Source organism: Centroberyx gerrardi, chromosome 14, assembly GCF_048128805.1.
Source record: "Centroberyx gerrardi isolate f3 chromosome 14, fCenGer3.hap1.cur.20231027, whole genome shotgun sequence".
Classification (NCBI taxonomy): Eukaryota; Metazoa; Chordata; class Actinopteri; order Beryciformes; family Berycidae; genus Centroberyx; species Centroberyx gerrardi.
Window position 1 is genome coordinate 4,808,490 of NC_136010.1, and position 19,157 is coordinate 4,827,646.

Genomic DNA, 19,157 nt, shown 5'->3' on the forward strand with positions numbered 1-19,157 from the left:
ATCAAAATAGAAAGATTTATCTTTATTTCGGGCTGATGAAGAAAAATCTGAAATAAATGGCTGACACATTTAATGCCTGTCTGTTGTATGGGAAGGTGCCTGACTCATGGAAAGGTGCCCTCATCCACAGAATACCAAAAACGGACAATGTTCCCGATGACCCGTCTACATGGAGAGATATTTCCCTCCTGCCCTCTGTTTATAAGGTTTTCATGAAATGTCTGCTTGCCCGCATCCTCCCATGGTTGGTGGACACAGGTATTCTCTCCCCCAAACAGAAAGCATATATTGACAGACAAGGTATGAATGAGCATGTATTCTGCCTGAAAACTGGAATCGATGACTTCAAGCATGAATCATCCAGATTTTACAACGTGTTCCTGGACATCAGCCACATCTACAATGCCCTTAACACAAGTAAATCGTGCCTAACCAAAATGTAATATAGGCTATTTGTGATGTGGCTGTTCCTCACTTTACCTCTTTTTTCTCCGACATCTTCTTCTTGATGATTCTGCCGCCAAAAAAGGGGTCAGAGACGCATAATTTTTTTTCCTACCCCATTTTCTGGAAGACCCGCCCCTACTCTGCCTCTGATTGGTTAGGTTTAGGCAAAGGAGTGAGATGCTATCCCCGCCTCCACAGTCTCAAAAGTCAACTTGACGAGCGAGCGAGTGTTGAGCAGTCGCGAGCGCGTAGAGAGGGTCGAGCGAGCGCTCGCAGGACCGCATTTGTGCACGTGGAGCAGAAATGCTCCCTCGCAAGGATGGTTTTCCGCTCGCGGATACTGTTCTGTGCGCTCGTATCACGTGTGCGCGCCTGGTTTTTATGTGCGTGGGTTGTGAGACTAATTAAATGCCATACCAGTCCACAAGCACTTTCACTGCCCAATTCATCAAGCACTATCACTTCCACAAGCAATACCAAGCACTTATTTCTTGATTTTGAGTTCATATATGAAGCCTACATGAGCCTTACCCATGAGATAATGGGTCATGAAGGACAAGGCTAAATGTGAATAAGCCGTGCGTTTCAGTCAGCAGGTTCACTATAAATACTAGATGTAGCCTATTTTATAATTATAAGATGATGCTATTTATTTTTTCACTTATTAATTATTGTTACTATTAGTTTAAGTAATGCACCCAAACGTCATGATTAGCGTTACGTTCATTGTTTTGACAACAAATAACATGTTTTCAAAACACTGGAAGGAACCAGTTCACTAGATTAGACACAGTAGATTAATAGCTGCTCTTCATCCTTTAGCCCACCAGGTGTCACTAATGTGCACAGTGCTGAAAAGCTTTGAGTAATGAAACCTTTTTCGATACAGGTGGAAGGAGTCAGGAACTGAAGGAAACTGGTTGATTTTTCCATTGCTCCCATGTCAACTGTTAGTTGCAGCAAATAGTATCAGTGGCAGCACAGGAGACTAATTGTTTCTGCAAGACAAAGGCAATATTATACCTCCCTTATGGAAAGAAAATTGTATTATTATTTTTTCCTTATTTATAGCTATTTGTTATGATTGACCATGTTTATGACTCATTTGTTGCATTTATTAGTTGGTTATTATCACAGAAATTGGGAGTTCAAAAGCAATGTGTGTGTCATTATACTAAACTGACACAGTAATAGACATGAATGAGCGTGTACTTTAAGATAGGAGCTCTTTATTTCACTCACAGAGCACAACACATTATTCTTGCCTCTTTGTGATTCATGGCACACACCAATGAATCGGCACACATCATGACTTCAGACTGAACCTCTGATTAGTGTTTATTACCACAAGAATTTGCAGAGGTCCAAATTGTCTGACCATTGTTGTCAAGAACCAGGTGACCTTGGTTAGTCAGGGTCAGGCGCATCCTCTCACTCTGACAGTTGCTGTAGGTGACAGTGTCCCAGAGTGGTTGTTATCCTGCTGCAGAAGGATTCGGAACGGCTCGCAAGAGGCAGTATCCGTCGCCCAGGTGGGACACACACCACACTTGTAGATGACGAAGTTGCCGTCTTCCTGAGTAAGGTGAATAAGGTGTTTGTTAATAGAGGCCACAAGTGGAAGTCGTCATTTTTTGTCATTTTGTGTGCCAGAGATTAGCATCACCACCGTTCTACACCGTGTGTAGTTCTAAATCCCTATGGAAAATATGAATGGGGTTTTCGAAAATGTTGAATGGATACCCACAAGATATACAATTTTTCCAGGGATTAAAATACATCTACTTCTTAAAATACATTCACCTCTGTTACTTTTGATCTTTTAGCTCCTTTTAATATTGATTTTTGCAAACAAAATGCTAATCATGCGGGAAAATGACTACAATACCTCTTTACCTCTTCAGTGTGTTGTACCTTCAAATTATTAAGATTTTAAAAGCATTGCATCTAATAGTTGTTATTGATCAGTGTGGTTAGCTAATCATGTCAAACTGCCAGATACCTTGTTCATGACTGAAATAGCATTTCACTAGCAGTGATTTAAAAGTAATTTAAGAATTAAAATTAACAAAGGTAATGTTTATGTATTTTATTTCATGGAACAAAATGTAGCATAGCTAGTAAGCCTCTATGTAGCACATAATTTATTTTTAAATTTATTTATTAACTTATTCTTGCAAAGCCCATATTTTCCATATTTTGGACTACACACAAAATGTCTAGAAAATTATGTCAGTAGTGGTGGTTTAGCATCCAGTGCGACGAGTCAGTGGACACCAGCAGTACGGCGCAGCTGATGGTGTTTGTACGAAGGGTGTTCCATGATTTTTCCACGAAAGAGGAACTCCTGGCACTACTGCCCCTGAAGACAACAACAAGGGGGGGTTGATATCTACAACGCGGTGAACGGGTATTTCGTGGAGAAAAAGGTACCATTGGAAAAGCTGGTGTCTGTGACAACAGACGGTACCCCCGTGATGACCGGGGCCGTCACACAGGCTTCGTCGCGCAATGCAAAGGCGACCCAGATCTCCCCAAATTTCTACATTACCACTGCATCATTCACCAGCAGGCGATATGGGCTTTGAGTTGCAGTGTCAAGTTATACCCCTGATTACAGTGCACTTGTGAACAGTATGCAATGCCAAGCTTCCCACTAAAAGACCTTTACAACTAACTCTGTCTGTCTGCCATTTGGTAGTGTACAGTGGGTTATCAGAGCTTATTCACTGAAAAACACGGTTGATGAGAGCAGTGAGAGTGAAATGTTTGTGTTAGTATGTGTGAGAATATGAGAAAAAACTATGCCATGTCTGAATTATTTCAATCTAAAACAGATTAATTGTTGAGATTAACAGAGAAATCATTAAACTTGCATGTTTAAATATATATATCTGTGTTTTCCTATGATCACTTGGTAAAACATTATTAATAATGATTGTGAGGAATCATTAACAGTAATTAGTGAACATAGATAGACAGTCTCCTAATATATGTAGCCTATTAAATGCATAATATTCATTATTTAAAGGTAAACCGAGCAAATTTATATTATTCGGGAAGATTATATCAAACAAGTAGCCCTCCATATTACTCTCTACCCTTCAGGTAACTCTGTCTCAAAAAGGTTGGTGACCCCTGATTTAAAAGAACCTGTCCTTATAAGTAAACACTTCCAATGAACAAAGAATTTGTCAGTACTTGCAAGGAATTTTAACCAAGAACTTGTATGCACTTCCAAAGAATTTCACCAAGGAACGCGCGCACGCACACGTACACACACAAACTCCTACCACCCTCACCCTCTCTGGTGGTGATAAAAGCAGGACTTGCCCAACTTGTGCATCACTGCTCTGCTCCATCGCTCCAGAAGAACTTCAGCCCGTTCAACACCTCTGTTTCTCTGTCAGCAGCAGCACCTGCTCCAACTGGTGAGTTTTTTGTTATTTGTATACTTTATTATCCCCACGGGGAAATTTGTCATACCAACATACCTGATAAAACACCTGTAGTTGTAAACTGAGCAAAATAATTCATTCGTTTAAAAATCTCGAAGAACGAATTGTATCTCGTGTGCAAGAAAAAAGAAAACCAGAGCTCGAATTGCATATCGTGCGCATGGTACAGTAAATCGTGGCCACGACAAAAAATATTTTTCTCCCGATGGCCACTACTCCCGAGCTCCGTACAGTGCAGGTTTTGTTGTCTAATTTTAATTTGGAAGTCAGTGGCAAAAGTCAATACAAGGAACTCATCAAACTGCAAAAATGAAAACCAAAAAATCTCTATATTCATTCTAGTTTGAAGAAAAACAATGGCTGTAAAAAAAAATAACATAACACTCGGCACTGCTCAGAATCCTGAACCTTGAAACCCAAGTTTTTCTTTATTTTCAGTGGAAAGAGTATGTTTTTGCTGATATAGTTCCTGTGTTACTGGGCACTTTTTTATACTTAGTTAAACAAAACTAATACATTTTTGGAGGAAGCGCTGGTCATGGCTCTTAACCTGGTGTAGCCAAGCTCTGTTTAACTAAAAGTTTAAATTATTTTAACTTACACCTCTTGGTGTTCTGAGACTTAAAACATACTAAGCTTTCAGCCCTGTCAGGAACAAGCAACAGTCCATCCTTTCCATTGAAAACAACAACAAAAAGAAGTCAGCACTGTGAAGAGACACCTCAGTCCTCAGTGAACATTTTGTCTCCATTTTGTCCCCAGAATCATGAGTAAGAGCTCCATCAGCACCAACCAGGAACTTCGTAAGGGGGATTACCTCCTCAGTGACGATGAGAAATACAAAGCCATCTTCCAGGTGAGGAAAAGAGAAACATTCGTTCTCTTGGACCAAACCAGAGATAATTAGCCTGCTGCTTATTTAGCTAGCTAACAATGCCAAAAACCAACTCAACAACAGGGACAAGGGCTAAAGACTAGACTGTTCACTGTGTGACAGTAACCTAATTGGAAACAAATCCACCTCATGAGACTATTCACTTTTATTTATAATGTTACTGAATCGTTAGAATTTTGTGAACCTACAGTAGTTTAATTGTCTATAACGAGGCAAAGTCTGACATAATTTTCTAGGCTTTTCCACCATTTTGTGTGTAGTCCAAAATATGGAAAATATGAATGGGCTTTGCAAGAATAAGTTAATAAATAAATTTAAAAATAAATGATGTGCTACATAGAGGCTTACTAGCTATGCTACATTTTGTCCCATGAAATAAAATACATAAACATTACCTTTGTTCATTTTAATTCTTAAATTACTTTTAAATCACTGCTAGTGAAATGCTATTTCAGTCATGACCAAGGTATCTGGCAGTTTGACATGATTAGCTAACCACACAGATCAATAACAACTATTAGATGCAATGCTTTTAAAATCTTTTAAATTTAAAATAATTTGAAGGTACAACACTTTGAAGAGGTAAAGAGGTATTGTAGTCATTTTCCCGCATGATTAGCATTTTGTTTGCAAAAATCAATATTAAAAGGAGCTAAAAGATCAAAAGTCACAGAGGTGAATGTATTTTAAGAAGTAGATGTATTTTAATCCCTGGAAAAAATGTATATCTTGTGGGTATCCGTTCAACATTTTCGAAAACCCCATTCATATTTTCCATAGGGATTTAGAACTACACACGGTGTAGAACGGTGGTGATGCTAATCTCTGGCACACAAAATGACAAAAAATGACGACTTCCACTTGTGGCCTCTATTAACAAACACCTTATTCACCTTATTCAGGAAGACGGCAACTTCGCCATCTACAAGGGTGGGTCTTGCACCTGGAAGGCGGATACTGCCTCTTCCCAGCCGTTCCGAATCCTTCTGCAGAAGGATAACAACCTGGTTATGTACACCAGAGGAGATAATACATTCTGGGAGACTGCCACCGCCGGCACCACTCAGAGTGAGAGGATGCGCCTGACCCTGACTAACCAAGGTCACCTGGTTCTTGACAACAATGGTCAGACAATTTGGACCTCTGCAAATTCTTGTGGTAATAAACACTAATCAGAGGTTCAGTCTGAAGTCATGATGTGTGCCGATTCATTGGTGTGTGCCATGAATCACAAAGAGGCAAGAATGATGTGTTGTGCTCTGTGAGTGAAATAAAGAGCTCCTATCTTAAAGTACACGCTCATTTATGTGTATTATTCTGTCAACAATTTAGTATAATGTACCTTGTTCAACAGACACACATTGCTATTAAACTTCCAATTTTCTGTGATAATAATCAACTAATAAACAATAAATAACTAAATAATAAATACATATACAAATAAATAAACATACACCAACAACAATAATAAAACAATTGAATGAAAGGGAGGAAATGCTGCAGTGATTAAAATGTAACTGGATCACTGAAAAGCTTCATTAAGGCTTGGAAAAGTCAAAGCACTGAATGTAAAGATCCAAAAGATTTTTGAAGGCAGTCTCGCCCTCTAGTGGCCAGTCTTACTGTATGTTTCAATACAGTGTAGGGCGCCATCGTTGGAAGGTAAATTACAACACTTCATCATCATAAAATAACACTAACTGCACTAATATCACAGATTGATGATATATAACAGTCATCTAGTCTAGTTTATTTATATATCCCTTTATCACAAGCATGTCTTAAAGGGCTTCACATAGCATCATATACAGTACATGTCATATACATACTACACTATATACAGTATGTATACATACTACATATACACATCACATACATCCTATACTATGTCATGTAGGTTACTTCATATACATACTACATACATCATATACCATACTACACAAACACACTCATGCCTATGGACAATTTAGAGTCTTTAATCCACCTGACCTGCATGTCTTTGGACTGTGGGAGGAAACCGGAGCACCCAGAGGAAACCCATGCAAACTCCACACAGAAAGGACCGGGGCGGCGATTCGAACCCACGACTTTCTTGCTGTGAGGCGACAGAACCAACCACTGAGCCACCGTGCTGCCGTGCTGATAAGGTACTATAAATATGTATAGAGGTCATTGTGTACAGTTTGGCACCAACATATCAGGGTTAGGAGTTGTGCCTGTGTTAAAGGTTCCATTCCCAAAATGTACCCACTCAAGGTACTGTAAGACAACACACTCAATAAGTACTGAACAGTTTTTTTCCCCCTTATCTAGCTGCGGAAGTAGTTTGGCAAAATCAGATTCTTGTTTACATAAGCAATTGTATCTGCATTCAGATTAAACCTGTCAGGACAGATGCTATGTTGTAAATAAAATGTGAAATAAAGAAACTAAGCACAATTTAGGCCAAAGCAGCTCCCACCCAAACAACTGCAAGGTAAATGTCAGGTGTATATTAAACATTAATTATTACAACTAACCCTAACCTAACCTGCACTTGAATCAATGCTGATACCAAATCAGGCACCAGGTGGAACCAAAATCAAAGTGACTTCCATGGATTATTTTGTGTTGTGGCTAGGATTAATTATTATAGTGTTCAGTCATCAATTTTTTAAAATGTATACATATCAAAAGATAGACACACACACAAACACAGGGATAGGTTTGTGATAAAATCTCTATACTTTCTTTATACGGTGTATCTTGAGGTCTTTGAACACCTTTGTGCATTTCATATTGTGAAATGCACAATATGTGATTGCTGATATTTCCCTCCTGCCCTCTGTTTATAAGGTTTTCATGAAATGTCTGCTTGCCTGCATCCTCCCATGGTTGGTGGACACAGGTATTCTCTCCCCCAAACAGAAAGCATATATTGACAGACAAAGTATGAATGAGCATGTATTCTGCCTGAAAACTGGAATCGATGACTTCAAGCATGAATCATCCAGATTTTACAATGTGTTCCTGGACATCAGCCACATCTACAATGCCCTTAACACAAGTAAATCGTGCCTAACCAAAATGTAATATAGGCTATTTGTGATGTGGCTGTTCCTCACTTTACCTCTTTTTTCTCCGACATCTTCTTCTTCTCCCAACGGCCACTCCCGGGCTCCATAGCACTGAGGGAACACCTTCTTTATTTTCTCATTTAGTGTCAGGCAGGTGAATATGATTTTTAAACGAATGAATTATTTTGCTCAGTTTACAACTACAGGTGTTTTATCAGGTATGTTGGTATGACAAATTTCCCCATGGGGATAATAAAGTATACAAATAACAAAAAAAATAACTCACCAGTTGGAGCAGGTGCTGCTGCTGACAGAGAAACAGAGATGTTGAACAGGCTGTAGTTCAGTGTTGTGCAAGTTCACATTTCACAAGAGCTAGCTCAAAGTTCAGTTCACACAGATTAAAATAGTCTGCTAGACATTATTCACCATAATCTGTGGTTTGGGTATGTTTAACACACGCAGTTATATTGTGTGCTTCTCAGGGTTAAGGAGACACAGTCCCTTTAAGAAAGTCTCACTTTAAGAACGCTCACGTTCACGTTCAGTGAACGCGCTCTTTTAGCGCGTTCATGCACAACACTGCTGAAGTTCTTCTGGAGCGATGGAGCAGAGCAGTGATGCACAAGTTGGGCAAGTCCTGCTTTTATCACCACCAGAGGGGGTGAGGGTGGTAGGAGTTTGTGTGCGTGCGTGCGTGCGTGCGTGCGTGCGTTCCTTGGTGAAATTCTTTGGAAGTGCATACAAGTTCTTGGTTAAAATTCCTTGCAAGTACTGACAAATTCTTTGTTGACATTCATTGGAAGTGTTTACTTACAAGGACAGGTTCTTTTAAATCAATCAATGGGATATACTTAATGATTGATTTATGAAATGACAGTACAGCCATTTTTCACTACATGTTCTAATAGAAACAGTTTATTTGTTGTAGTGGAATCCTGAGGGAAATGTTTTTGTTGGCACAGACGAATAAAAGACAAAAATCATTATCTGTTGTCTCAAATTACCATTACTTGATAATAGCTTTGTCTATAGAACTGTTGTATAAAAGCAATATCACACTTGATCACAGCTGTCAAAGAATGGACTGTACAATGACTAAAGCACTTTTTATACTGTGTTATGGCTATGTTGTAGGCAAGCCTATATGGAGAGTAATGGATGGTTATATTTTTGTGGAGGTGCACATCAGTCTAGCCTACTCTATGTTGTAGAGAAAATTAGATGTGGCACACTCAGTTTTTCTGATGCACACCCACAGTCTTTTTCTGGCTACGCTACTGCAGAGAACACATCGACATTGTGATTGAACCAGCTAGACATTACACGGGCATGTTTGAACAGTTTAACATCAGATGGCATTATCCTATGGATTGCAGCTGCTACTAGATCTACAATATGGTCATGACGAGCAGTGTATAAGCCTTTGTATGTGCTACATCCATTAACAACATGTGCTAGTGACTCTAGGTGTGGGTCTTAATCGGGATGTCGAATACAGTGTGGGTGGTGGTTTTCAGGGTACCAAAGAGCAAGGTTATACTTTGTTGGTAACACCTGAAGTCTGGCTTTAACTATGAACCTGAGAATGTCCTCACCTACAGCGGCATTTTGGTACATGGAGTGTGACAGAATGATCAGCAAAATCAAGTGCAGCGAGTTTTCCCTGTAACTTGAGTTCAGTCCAATGTTGCCTTGTCTGGGCCTGCTTCACACTGAGGAAAAGTCTCCTTGATGTTCCCTGCTGTAAAGTTTGTAGTGTTCCCATGTGGCTGATGGAGACCTTCACAGCCACACAGGGGTCCGTGACCAGCGCATCACAGACCACAGGGTCAGTTTGGAAGTCTGTCTTTGTCCATTTAAGTTCCACCTTGGCTCGGTTGCACAGGTCATTGAGGTCAGGCCAGTCAGACCAGACCCCAAAGCCTGCAGCGCTTGTCTCCAGCTTTCCAGACTCCTTCCTCTTGAAGCCCAGGAAGTTGTCCTGATGTCCGTTGGTTGCTACCGGGACCTTCCTCATCCGCAGGTCCAGTAGAAGGGAAGCCCTGGCCAGCACCCAAACCGTGGTGTCATCACTGTTCAGTTCGGTTGGTGCCAAAAAAGTTTAGGGGGCTAGCTTGAGTTAGAAATCCTCTCTTTCTCCCTTCAAAATGTATACTGTGTAACTGATTGAAGTTTTATTATATCAAGCAATCTTTGTTGATTCTTTGCTTTTTCTACCTTAAATAAATTCATTTTATTGCATTTAAATTACTAATTCTCTAGTGTTTGTTACATTTGTCACATTGAGGGAGTTGCTGTCATTAACTGAAGTGTTTCCATTTGTATCTTTATAGAGACCAATGGAGATGCAGATGGAATGGCAGTAGGATAGACTTAAGGATAGGAGACAGCTGCTGGAAGAGCACCTCTCACCACCGGACTAAGTGTTTATGGTACGTTCAGATTACGGGCTACAAAGCAACAGGAAGTCATTCATTTTCAATAGAAGCCGGCAACACAAAACTACAAACGCCAGAGCGTAAAATGTAGCAGCGTGTCGGACGAGCAGAGCTACAAACTGAAGTTCACCTGGCTTCAACTTTTTTCCACACTCAAATAGCCACAAATGGAAGCGGCCATTAGGACCTGGACCTACCCTGGTTAAATAAAGGTATATAGCTAAAAAAAAAAAGGGGCACTTCACAGCATTCACAGCAAAAAGGGCAGTTCTTTAGTGATTAGTGATTAGTGTGGTTTATTAAAGGAAGGGTAAAGGAAGTTTGGGAGCAAAAGACAGCAAAGGTTGGGGCAGTTCAAGTTTGGCAGGTTTGTTTCTCCTCCTGGAGAGACACACACATACACACACACACACACACACACACACACACACACACACACACACACACACACACACACACACACACACACACACGCACACATACACACACACACACACACACACACACACACACACACACACACACACAGAGCAGGTTAGTCCACACATTTTGTTTTTTACCTCAGTTTATTTTCTTCAAGAAGAGTTCTGCTTTACTTGTTTTCTATGTCTCAACCTAGTGTAGATCTTTGTTTTGTTTTTATTTTTTGCTTCATTACAACTTTGTGAACCTCCAGTAGCTTCACTGTCTATTAACAAGCACCTTATTCACCACTTGGACCTCTCAAAAGTCTTATGGTCGTAAAGCATAATCAGCAGTTCAGCCTGAAGTCATGATGTGTGCCGATTCATTGGTGTGTGCCATGAATCACAAAGAGGCAAGAATGATGTGTTGTGCTCTGTGAGTGAAATAAAGAGCTCTTATCTTAAAGTACACGCTCATTTATGTGTATTATTCTGCCAACAATTTAGTATAATGTACCTTGTTCAACAGACACACATTGCTATTAAACTTCCAATTTTCTGTGATAATAATCAACTAATAAACAATAAATAACTAAATAATAAATACATATACAAATAAATAAACATACACCAACAACAATAATAAAACAATTGAATGAAATGGGAGAGATATTGCAGTGATTAAAATGTAACTGGATCACTTAAAAGCTCTGTAATCTATTTCTTCATTAAGGCTTGGAAAAGTCAAAGCACTGAATGTAAAGATCCAAAAGATTTGTGAAGGCAGTCTCGCCCCCTAGTGGTCAGTCTGACTGTATGTTTCAATACAGTGGAGGAAGCCATCGTTGGATCATAAAATAACACTAAATGCATTTAACATCACAGATTAATGATATATAACAGTCTGAGATATATATATACATATAGTAGGGCCGATAAGGTAGTACAAAAATCATAGTTTAGTTTTACTGATTTGATACGAATTAATTATTATGGTGTTCAGTCATCAATTTTTCAGCCTTGATAAATGAGAATTTACTTATCTAGCACCCACACACACACACACACACACACACACACACACACACACACACACACACACAGATGGATATTCTTGTATGACGGCAGTCTCCAGACACAATAACCATCTGCTGTCCATGAGGATAGCAAGGCCTGAGTAATTGATGCTGTGTGTGTGTGTGTGTGTTCCAAAAAGATGTTTTTTTCACCATCTACACCCCGACCAGACTCTAAGGATAAATGGAATAGAAATAGGATGGCTAGAACAGCCACTTTCTGATGAGTCAAGGTCCTTTCTTTTGGTATACTTCAAGATGGCTGCCATTGAATTTAGATGTTGTAGTCATGGAAACGAATGTTGGCGACCAGTCAAATGACGATTCAAGAGTGCTGATTTGATTAGGTATGGCCGTTCTATTCATTCCAGTTCTGTGAGAGCAACTTTAGGTCTGAAGAGTGCACAGTTTACTGACATCACATGATTTCTGGGTAATGAAGTCCTTCAAACTTTCAAACAGTTATCTCCCGCTTCCTAGTGCAGCTTTAGCTTGGGTTGTGTAGATTTCTGGCCACGATAAAACCCCCAAATCAGCGATTGTCTGTTACCTGTTGCTCCAGTAGAGGAGATTGGAGAATTTTTTTCTCTTTCCATTCACTGCCATTATAATGGCGAAACGGGGCTCAAAATTCTAGCACATGAACGAATGCCAACTAAGCAGATTCTGACAATATATAACAAACTAGTCATTCTGCTGAATTGTTTTTAAGTGAATCGCTTTCTTTATGTTTATCAAATCTTTCAGTTTGAACAAGTGTAACATTGAAATTGTTCTGACTTGATTTCGGAGAAACAGAGCTCCGGAGCAGCAGATGACAGAGAATCGCCCATTTTAAGGGTTATATCACGTCCAGGAAGCTACACAACCCAAGGTACTACCAAAGTTCAACATCACTTTAAAGCCCCAATCTGTAATTAAAAAGCCTTAACCAACACCAAAACATGAACAGGTACAAACACAACAAACAGTGTCAGAAATTACAAAACAGGACACTTTCCAAAAAATAATAGGCATACATGAAGCTTTAAAAATAGTTCTTGGCTCACAGCCAAGGTCACAAGGTCAGTCCCAGTGTCAGACCCTATTACATACAACACACACACACACACACACACATGCATACACACAGGCTGCGGGATGTGGGATCAGTCTGTCTGTTCCGGGTGAGTGTGTGCGTGTGTGCGTGTGTGTGTGTGTGTGTGTGTGTGTCTGTGTGTGTAGGAGGGCATGGCGCCCCACCCCTAGAGGTCCCCTGGGTGTGTGGGGTGTGTTAGCCCAGCTGTCACTGTTGGTTGACCCCTGTCTTTGTATATGTGTGTGTGTGTGTGTGCGTGTCGGCCACAGTGAAATGGCAGCTGATGTTTATGTATCAGCATTGAGTCTACTTTGACTACAGGAGCAGAATGAACAGGTGGGAGGGAGGAGAAGAAGGAGGAGGAGGAGGAGGAGGAGGAGGAGGGGATGGACGGTGAGCGCGGGGGTTGATTGGAAGATGAGGAAGGAGGATGATGATGATGGAAAGAAGGGAGAGTGGGAGGAGAGACAGATGGTGGCAAAGGAGGGAGAAATTAAGGACGGAGAAGGAGGAGCAGGGGGAGAAGAGATGCTGAAGGGATCGACTTGGTGGAGGGAGGATGAGGAGGGAAACGGAGACGGGATGATGAGGGAGAAGAGAGATAAATTTGTGTGTGTGTGTAAAAGAAAGAGATATGGAGCATGAAGCATGAGAGAGATGTGTGTGTGTGTGTGTGTGTCAGCCGATTAAAAAAAAAAAGACAACATCTGGTGATCTCAGAGAGCAATCGGCGCTCATAAGTGGCCAGATTGCCACGGATGTCTCTCTCTCTCTCTCACTCCTCCTTTCTCTCCATCTCTGAAAAAGCAGAATAATAACATTAATTCATTTTCTTTACCCACTTTTTCCTTCTCAGGGTAGCTGGATCCTATCCCAGCGTACATTGGGTGAACGCAGGGAACCACCCTGGCCTGGACCGGTCGCCAGTCCATCACAGGGCAAACACAGAGAGTCACTCACATTCCCTTCCATACGGTACCTGTGGACAATTTAGGGTGCGTTCACATGTCCAATCCAAGCATGTTCGGAGCAGTTTATTCAAACTCTGCAACTTTTACTCCTTTAGTTCAGTTTGTTTGTCCAAATAATGGCACCAAGCGGCCAAAACCACGGGTGAATTTTGAAGCCAATAAGGAAGTGGCTGAAAGCTGCAATTCCTCTAATGTCCGCTAGGGTCGGCTCCAAAAGACTCCAAACCCAGCCCAACTCCATGCAAGTCAATGGGACCACAACACAACTTCTCACTCAAAATATAAAGTCAATACATTTTTTCAACGAGAGGTTATGGTCTCATTATTTCACTTCTTCTAATGTGTGTCCAGATGGCGATTTTCAAAATAATTGCGTTATATAACGGGGTTGTTTTCCTAGTGATTGACAGGTCGCCTGTCCAGTGATTGACAGGACGTCGATTACGAACCAATAGAGAGCCTAAGTCCCTGCCCTTCCGCTGTCCCCCATGGGACCTTATTTCTGAAAAAATATGTACGGTAGTCAACGGCGAGAGACAAATAATTGTTTGATCCCGTTTGAATTGTGCCATGAATTACACATATGATGTTTTGTCAATTTAAAAGATAATTTTGCAAGTCAAGAAAGTTGCAGTTTGTCGTAAAACAGTAAAGTAACGTTTAGTTTTGTGTGAAACCGCTCAGTGAACTACATCTCTCGTCTCGCACAATATACGTCACCAACACCAACATGGAACGAAACATACGAAACACACAGGCATCGCGTTAACGTTAGCCCCCACTGTACTAAAACTATCCTAAACCAGTTTAAATCCGCTCTTACCTATAATACTCCTGCTATCTGAGAGGGACTGAGCTTCAGCGGCTCTGGGTAGCTTGTGGAGAGAGAAAGTTATGACGTCACTTATGTGACTTTTGGGTGTGTAGTCTTTCTAATTACGTATTTTCACAGTCTATAACTTCAACAGTTTTACAACAAACTGCGACTTTCTTGACTTGCAAAATTATCTTTTAAATTGACAAAACATCATATGTGTAATTCATGGCACAATTCAAACGGGATCAAACAATTATTTGTCTCTCGCCGTTGACTACCGTACATATTTTTTCCGAAATAAGGTCCCATGGTGGTCCACCGGAAGGGGAGGGACTTAGGCTCTCTATAGCAGGCGGCGCTGCAGCTCTGTGTCAACCCCGACTTCGCTCTGGCTGCCCCAGCTCCAAAAAATTTAAACATGGCGGCGCTCGTAAACCCGATCTCTTGGCTTCAAAACGGCCCATCAGAAACCTATGAGTGACGTCACACTAACCACGTCCATCTTTTTTTTACTGGCTATGAATGGCACAGAGAGTCTCAGTCCTCTAACAAGAGAACTGTGGTGCGGGTCGTTAGGAGTGAGAATGTAATCTGAACCAACTGTAAAAGAGCAGTTCCTCATGCTTGGAAAGCCTAGCAGAACAAAATGAAGTCTGGACTGATGCTCATATTCAGCTGTTTCTTCATGTGTTCTTAACTGGTATGAACACCACAGAAGAAGAGACAGACAAGTCCATCATGTGCTGCCAAAACCTCTAACCTGGCTGGACGACAGGTCACCAAAACTTTTGTTTACAAGCCCTGATTCACATTTAATTGGTCAATACAGCAGAGTAAACTTTTCTACTATGGTTCAGACCATTAGAGTTGCATAAAAAGCATGCAAATAGATATAAAACCTGCATAGGTAATACATATCTGTGTGTGTCTGTGTCTTTGTATTTGTGCATCTGTGTGTGTGTGTGTGCAGATCTGCAGGCATGAGTGTACTGTATATATACAGTACAAGATGTGTGTGTGTGTGTGTGTGTGTGTGTGTGTGTGTGTGATTCCTGTGTACTCAGAGGACAGAAAACCAATTAAAAACCCATTAGCAGAGTATCCCCATGTCACCCTCTCTGTGCCTGAGGACTTTACAATGTTGTAATCAGCTCAAGGTGCCTCTTCTGCATACCGAACCTCACAGCTCTGCTGGGAAACTTTCATCACAAAAACAGCAGCTGAGACATGATGAAAAACTCTTCCTCCTCTCAATTCTGTTATTTTTTAATTGAGGAAGACTTGGTGCTATGCATGTAGATGAAAGTGTGAGAGTCATTAGCATTTCCATAGATCAACATAATTTCTTTGAAAATCAATATAGCGATAAAAGATGTATTTTATAGATCTTTTTTACTCTCATATGTCAGTTAAAGGGGTTTCTCCATGATCTTACTGTTATGACAAAAGCAGTAACTGAGATGTGATGAGAAATTCAATCCTTTGTTCATTTGTCCGTGTGTCATATGCAATATCTCACACACAGCTGGTCACTGATCAGATTAAACATTTCATTCAATGCATTTCAGCATTTTCAAAATTAAACCTAACTAGGCCAAAGGGGGCACTACATCGTTTGTTCATTTGTCCGTGTGTCATGTGCAACATTTCAGGCGCCACTGATTGGATTTTGATGAAACTTTAAAAGAATGATGTCTCTCATCACTGCTCCACGGCATTTTCAGAATTACACTGATTGGCCCAAGGGGGGGCGCTAGAATTACATGTTAAAACAAGGTTTTATGTGTGTTTTGTTTGTATGTTTTTGTAAACTTCACAGAACAATTTCCATCATTTCAATTTAATTAAAATTTCAAACACCAATGTAAATATAATTCTCTTTTCGACCCAGTATCCACAAAATATTTCCCTTTGACCTCCTTATCTATGAGGTCCATTTTATTTCTGAACTTTAACTCTGAGAGGAATAAAGACTTTCTGTCTGTTTGGTCAAACCCTCTACAATCATCACAAAATGTTGATAATTTTTTGCTATTGTTAAAATTAGATTTACACTATAACTGCTTACTCTCTGTTTGTCAAAACCCAGTGCAACATTTGACAGCTTCACTTTGACATACACATTGAAGTAGGATATAAGGTGGTCAACCTTGTCCCAATGCTGCCTTGTTTTCAATATAGGAAGCAAGGTGGATTTACAAAGAAACAAAAAGAAACCCAGCTGTAACCCAGTGCCGTCTAGATCTGATCATTTCACTGAAGGCTACATCTGGAAAAAACAGAAAAATTTGGGTCACATCGGGAGTTAAGTTAAAAATTGGAGGGTTTAAAATCAGGTTATTTTGGTCCTGTACAAATCTAGCCCAAATATGGTGTAGCTGTAAAGATGAGGGTTGGAAAGGTGTCTGTAAAGTGTTGGAGGTTGTAGTGTGATTTACAGTGTGAGTAATGAGGTGGCTGAATGTGCTGACTCTGCAGGCATCGTAAAACCACTGAAGAAGAAAGGACAGATGAAAGTGATTTTCACTTTTAGCCAAGCTGCAGACAAAAATCAGGATATCTTTGAAATCACAGCTTTTTTGGCGTGACAGATTTCATGAGGCCATGCATGAGGAAATGTTCCCAAACACATCATTGTCACCAAGGACATGAGTTATCTAAGTCACTTGTTTTGCTTTCGAGCTGTCAGTCACATTAAAAACATCACAACAAATTTATATATTTTGTATACATTTTTTGGTGTGTAATCGTCACACGGCACCCCAGAACTTTCTCATTACACCCTGAAGTGTCTCAACAACTATAAGGAATAGAAATGATACACTTGCATGGGGAAATTTAGGGCTTTTCCCTTTCAGCCCAGTTTCCTCCTTCTGCCTTTTGTTGAAAGGTGGCATGAGGAAGCAAGCGGATGATGTGCAGATAACTGACATGATGTTGATGCCTCAGTTGAGAATTTAGAGACACATTGTTTGGGATTATGAGCTGCCAACAGAGGTGAGACAGTTTCTTCTCCTGGGTTGTGCTCTTTTAAAGGTTAAGTGTGTAATATTTCTGCTTTACTGAAGCACTGCAGAGATTTCTGCATTCAAACACAGGAGTGGGCTAAGGCTGATGTTTTTGTTGTTGTTTGAAGGCCCTCCTTCCACGCCAAGGTCCGTTCAAAAATGTGTTTTTGCCTTACTTATCAGCAAAACACGCACATCTGAAAATATAATTTGAGACTTTATTACTAATCTGTAGGGTGTGCTGGTAAATTCGCTATGTATATAATCCTCCAAACAGCTTGAATTTTAACGGACCGGCCCATTTATGCACCCTGCAATTATCCAGCATTTGTATTGTGTTTGTGCATATGTGTTTATAGCCTGGGCTGTGTGTCTGTGTGTGAGTGTGTATGTGTTTTTCTGTCTGTCTATGTGTCAAGTATAGGTTTTTCTCCCTGCTATGTTTTGCCCCACAGCCATTAAAAGGCAACAGCACTGACAGGTCTCAGTTTAATGACAAAATATGGAGCAATTTAGGTCTCATCACCTTTCTGCTGTTTCCTCTTCCTCTCGCCCCTGTCAGACATACAGAACCCCTCCAAAAGCATCATCATCTCACAGCAAACAGCTTTAACAGCATTATGAATCTCCTGACGCCCCTTTAGGAAAGATTTAAATTTTGCTGCATCAACAAGAAGCTCCACAACACTTCACAACAAACTCTTCACTTCCTTTTTAAACGATCATTCCAGGTTTACAGGTCTGTTGTCAGGGTTACAGCATCAGCTAAATGCCTACAAATAAATGTGCAGAGAGAGAGAGACAGAATGGGGGACAGAGAAAGCTGACATTCATGAATCATTCTCATGTTTTGCTGTCATATTTCTCTCTCCTGTCAGGCTGTGCTATTTAACAATTGTATTTGCATACAAGTTGTTAAAGTTAGAGAACAGAAAGAGAGAGAGAGTGGGAGATAAAGAGAGAGAAAAGCAAGGAGGGGAAAAAAAATAGCCTATGGAAGACAGCGACTGACGGTCAGGGTTAACTGACCATCTGTTAGACCTGTCTCTGACCGTCTTTGTCCATTACAGCCGTTTATCTCCATTAGTCAGTGGCAACACGGCGTTAAACCATTAAATCTGCCTCTAGGGAAGGGTAACTTGTCATCAAACCAGTGAAACTGTCAATGGTGAGAGGTAATGGATAGTTTTACATGTAAAAGCGGATGCATCTTCTAAGGCTGGACTTATCCAGGAACAGAACTGATAATTTCCATTATACCTTCTTCCCCCAAGTGGAGCAAACCCTGGACCCAACCCTGAGGTCTCACTTAATGCAGCGAACACGTCACTCACTGATGGAAGTTCATTCATTTAGCCAGGAAGATAAATAACCCAAGGTAGCCTACTACTAAAGTTCAATATCGCTTTTATTTATCTTATGAGTAAGTTTTACCCATATTACTAAATTCCAAGGGATTATCTACACTGTTGGCCATGGGTGCCAGGAACAACATTCAAATTCTGC

The 19,157-nt window shown here is 40.5% G+C and overlaps 2 protein-coding genes across 2 annotated transcripts in view; one reads left to right on the forward strand and one right to left on the reverse strand.

The window, feature by feature from the left end:
- Positions 1-19,157, reverse strand: part of LOC139916118 (B-type lectin plumieribetin-like) — a 209,926-nt gene that overhangs the window by 10,451 nt on the left and 180,318 nt on the right. Inside the window, exon 2 of the mRNA XM_078288441.1 lies at positions 8,143-8,160. The gene's annotated coding sequence lies outside the window, so the exon portion shown is untranslated. The remainder of the gene's footprint in view (positions 1-8,142; positions 8,161-19,157) is intronic.
- On the forward strand, positions 3,812-6,037 carry LOC139915373 (B-type lectin plumieribetin-like). The gene is made up of 3 exons (XM_071903982.2): positions 3,812-3,878; positions 4,668-4,761; positions 5,703-6,037. The coding sequence occupies exons 2-3, from the start codon at positions 4,672-4,674 to the stop codon at positions 5,970-5,972; spliced, it is 360 nt and encodes a 119-aa protein (XP_071760083.2). The 5' UTR covers positions 3,812-3,878; positions 4,668-4,671; the 3' UTR covers positions 5,973-6,037.

Bases quoted from the DNA above. Each gene is read 5' to 3' on its own strand.
- LOC139915373 (XM_071903982.2), top strand. From the start codon at position 4,672: ATGAGTAAGAGCTCCATCAGCACCAACCAGGAACTTCGTAAGGGGGAT. The intron at 4,762-5,702 runs GTGAGGAAAAGA...CACCTTATTCAG, and splicing joins AATACAAAGCCATCTTCCAG to GAAGACGGCAACTTCGCCAT.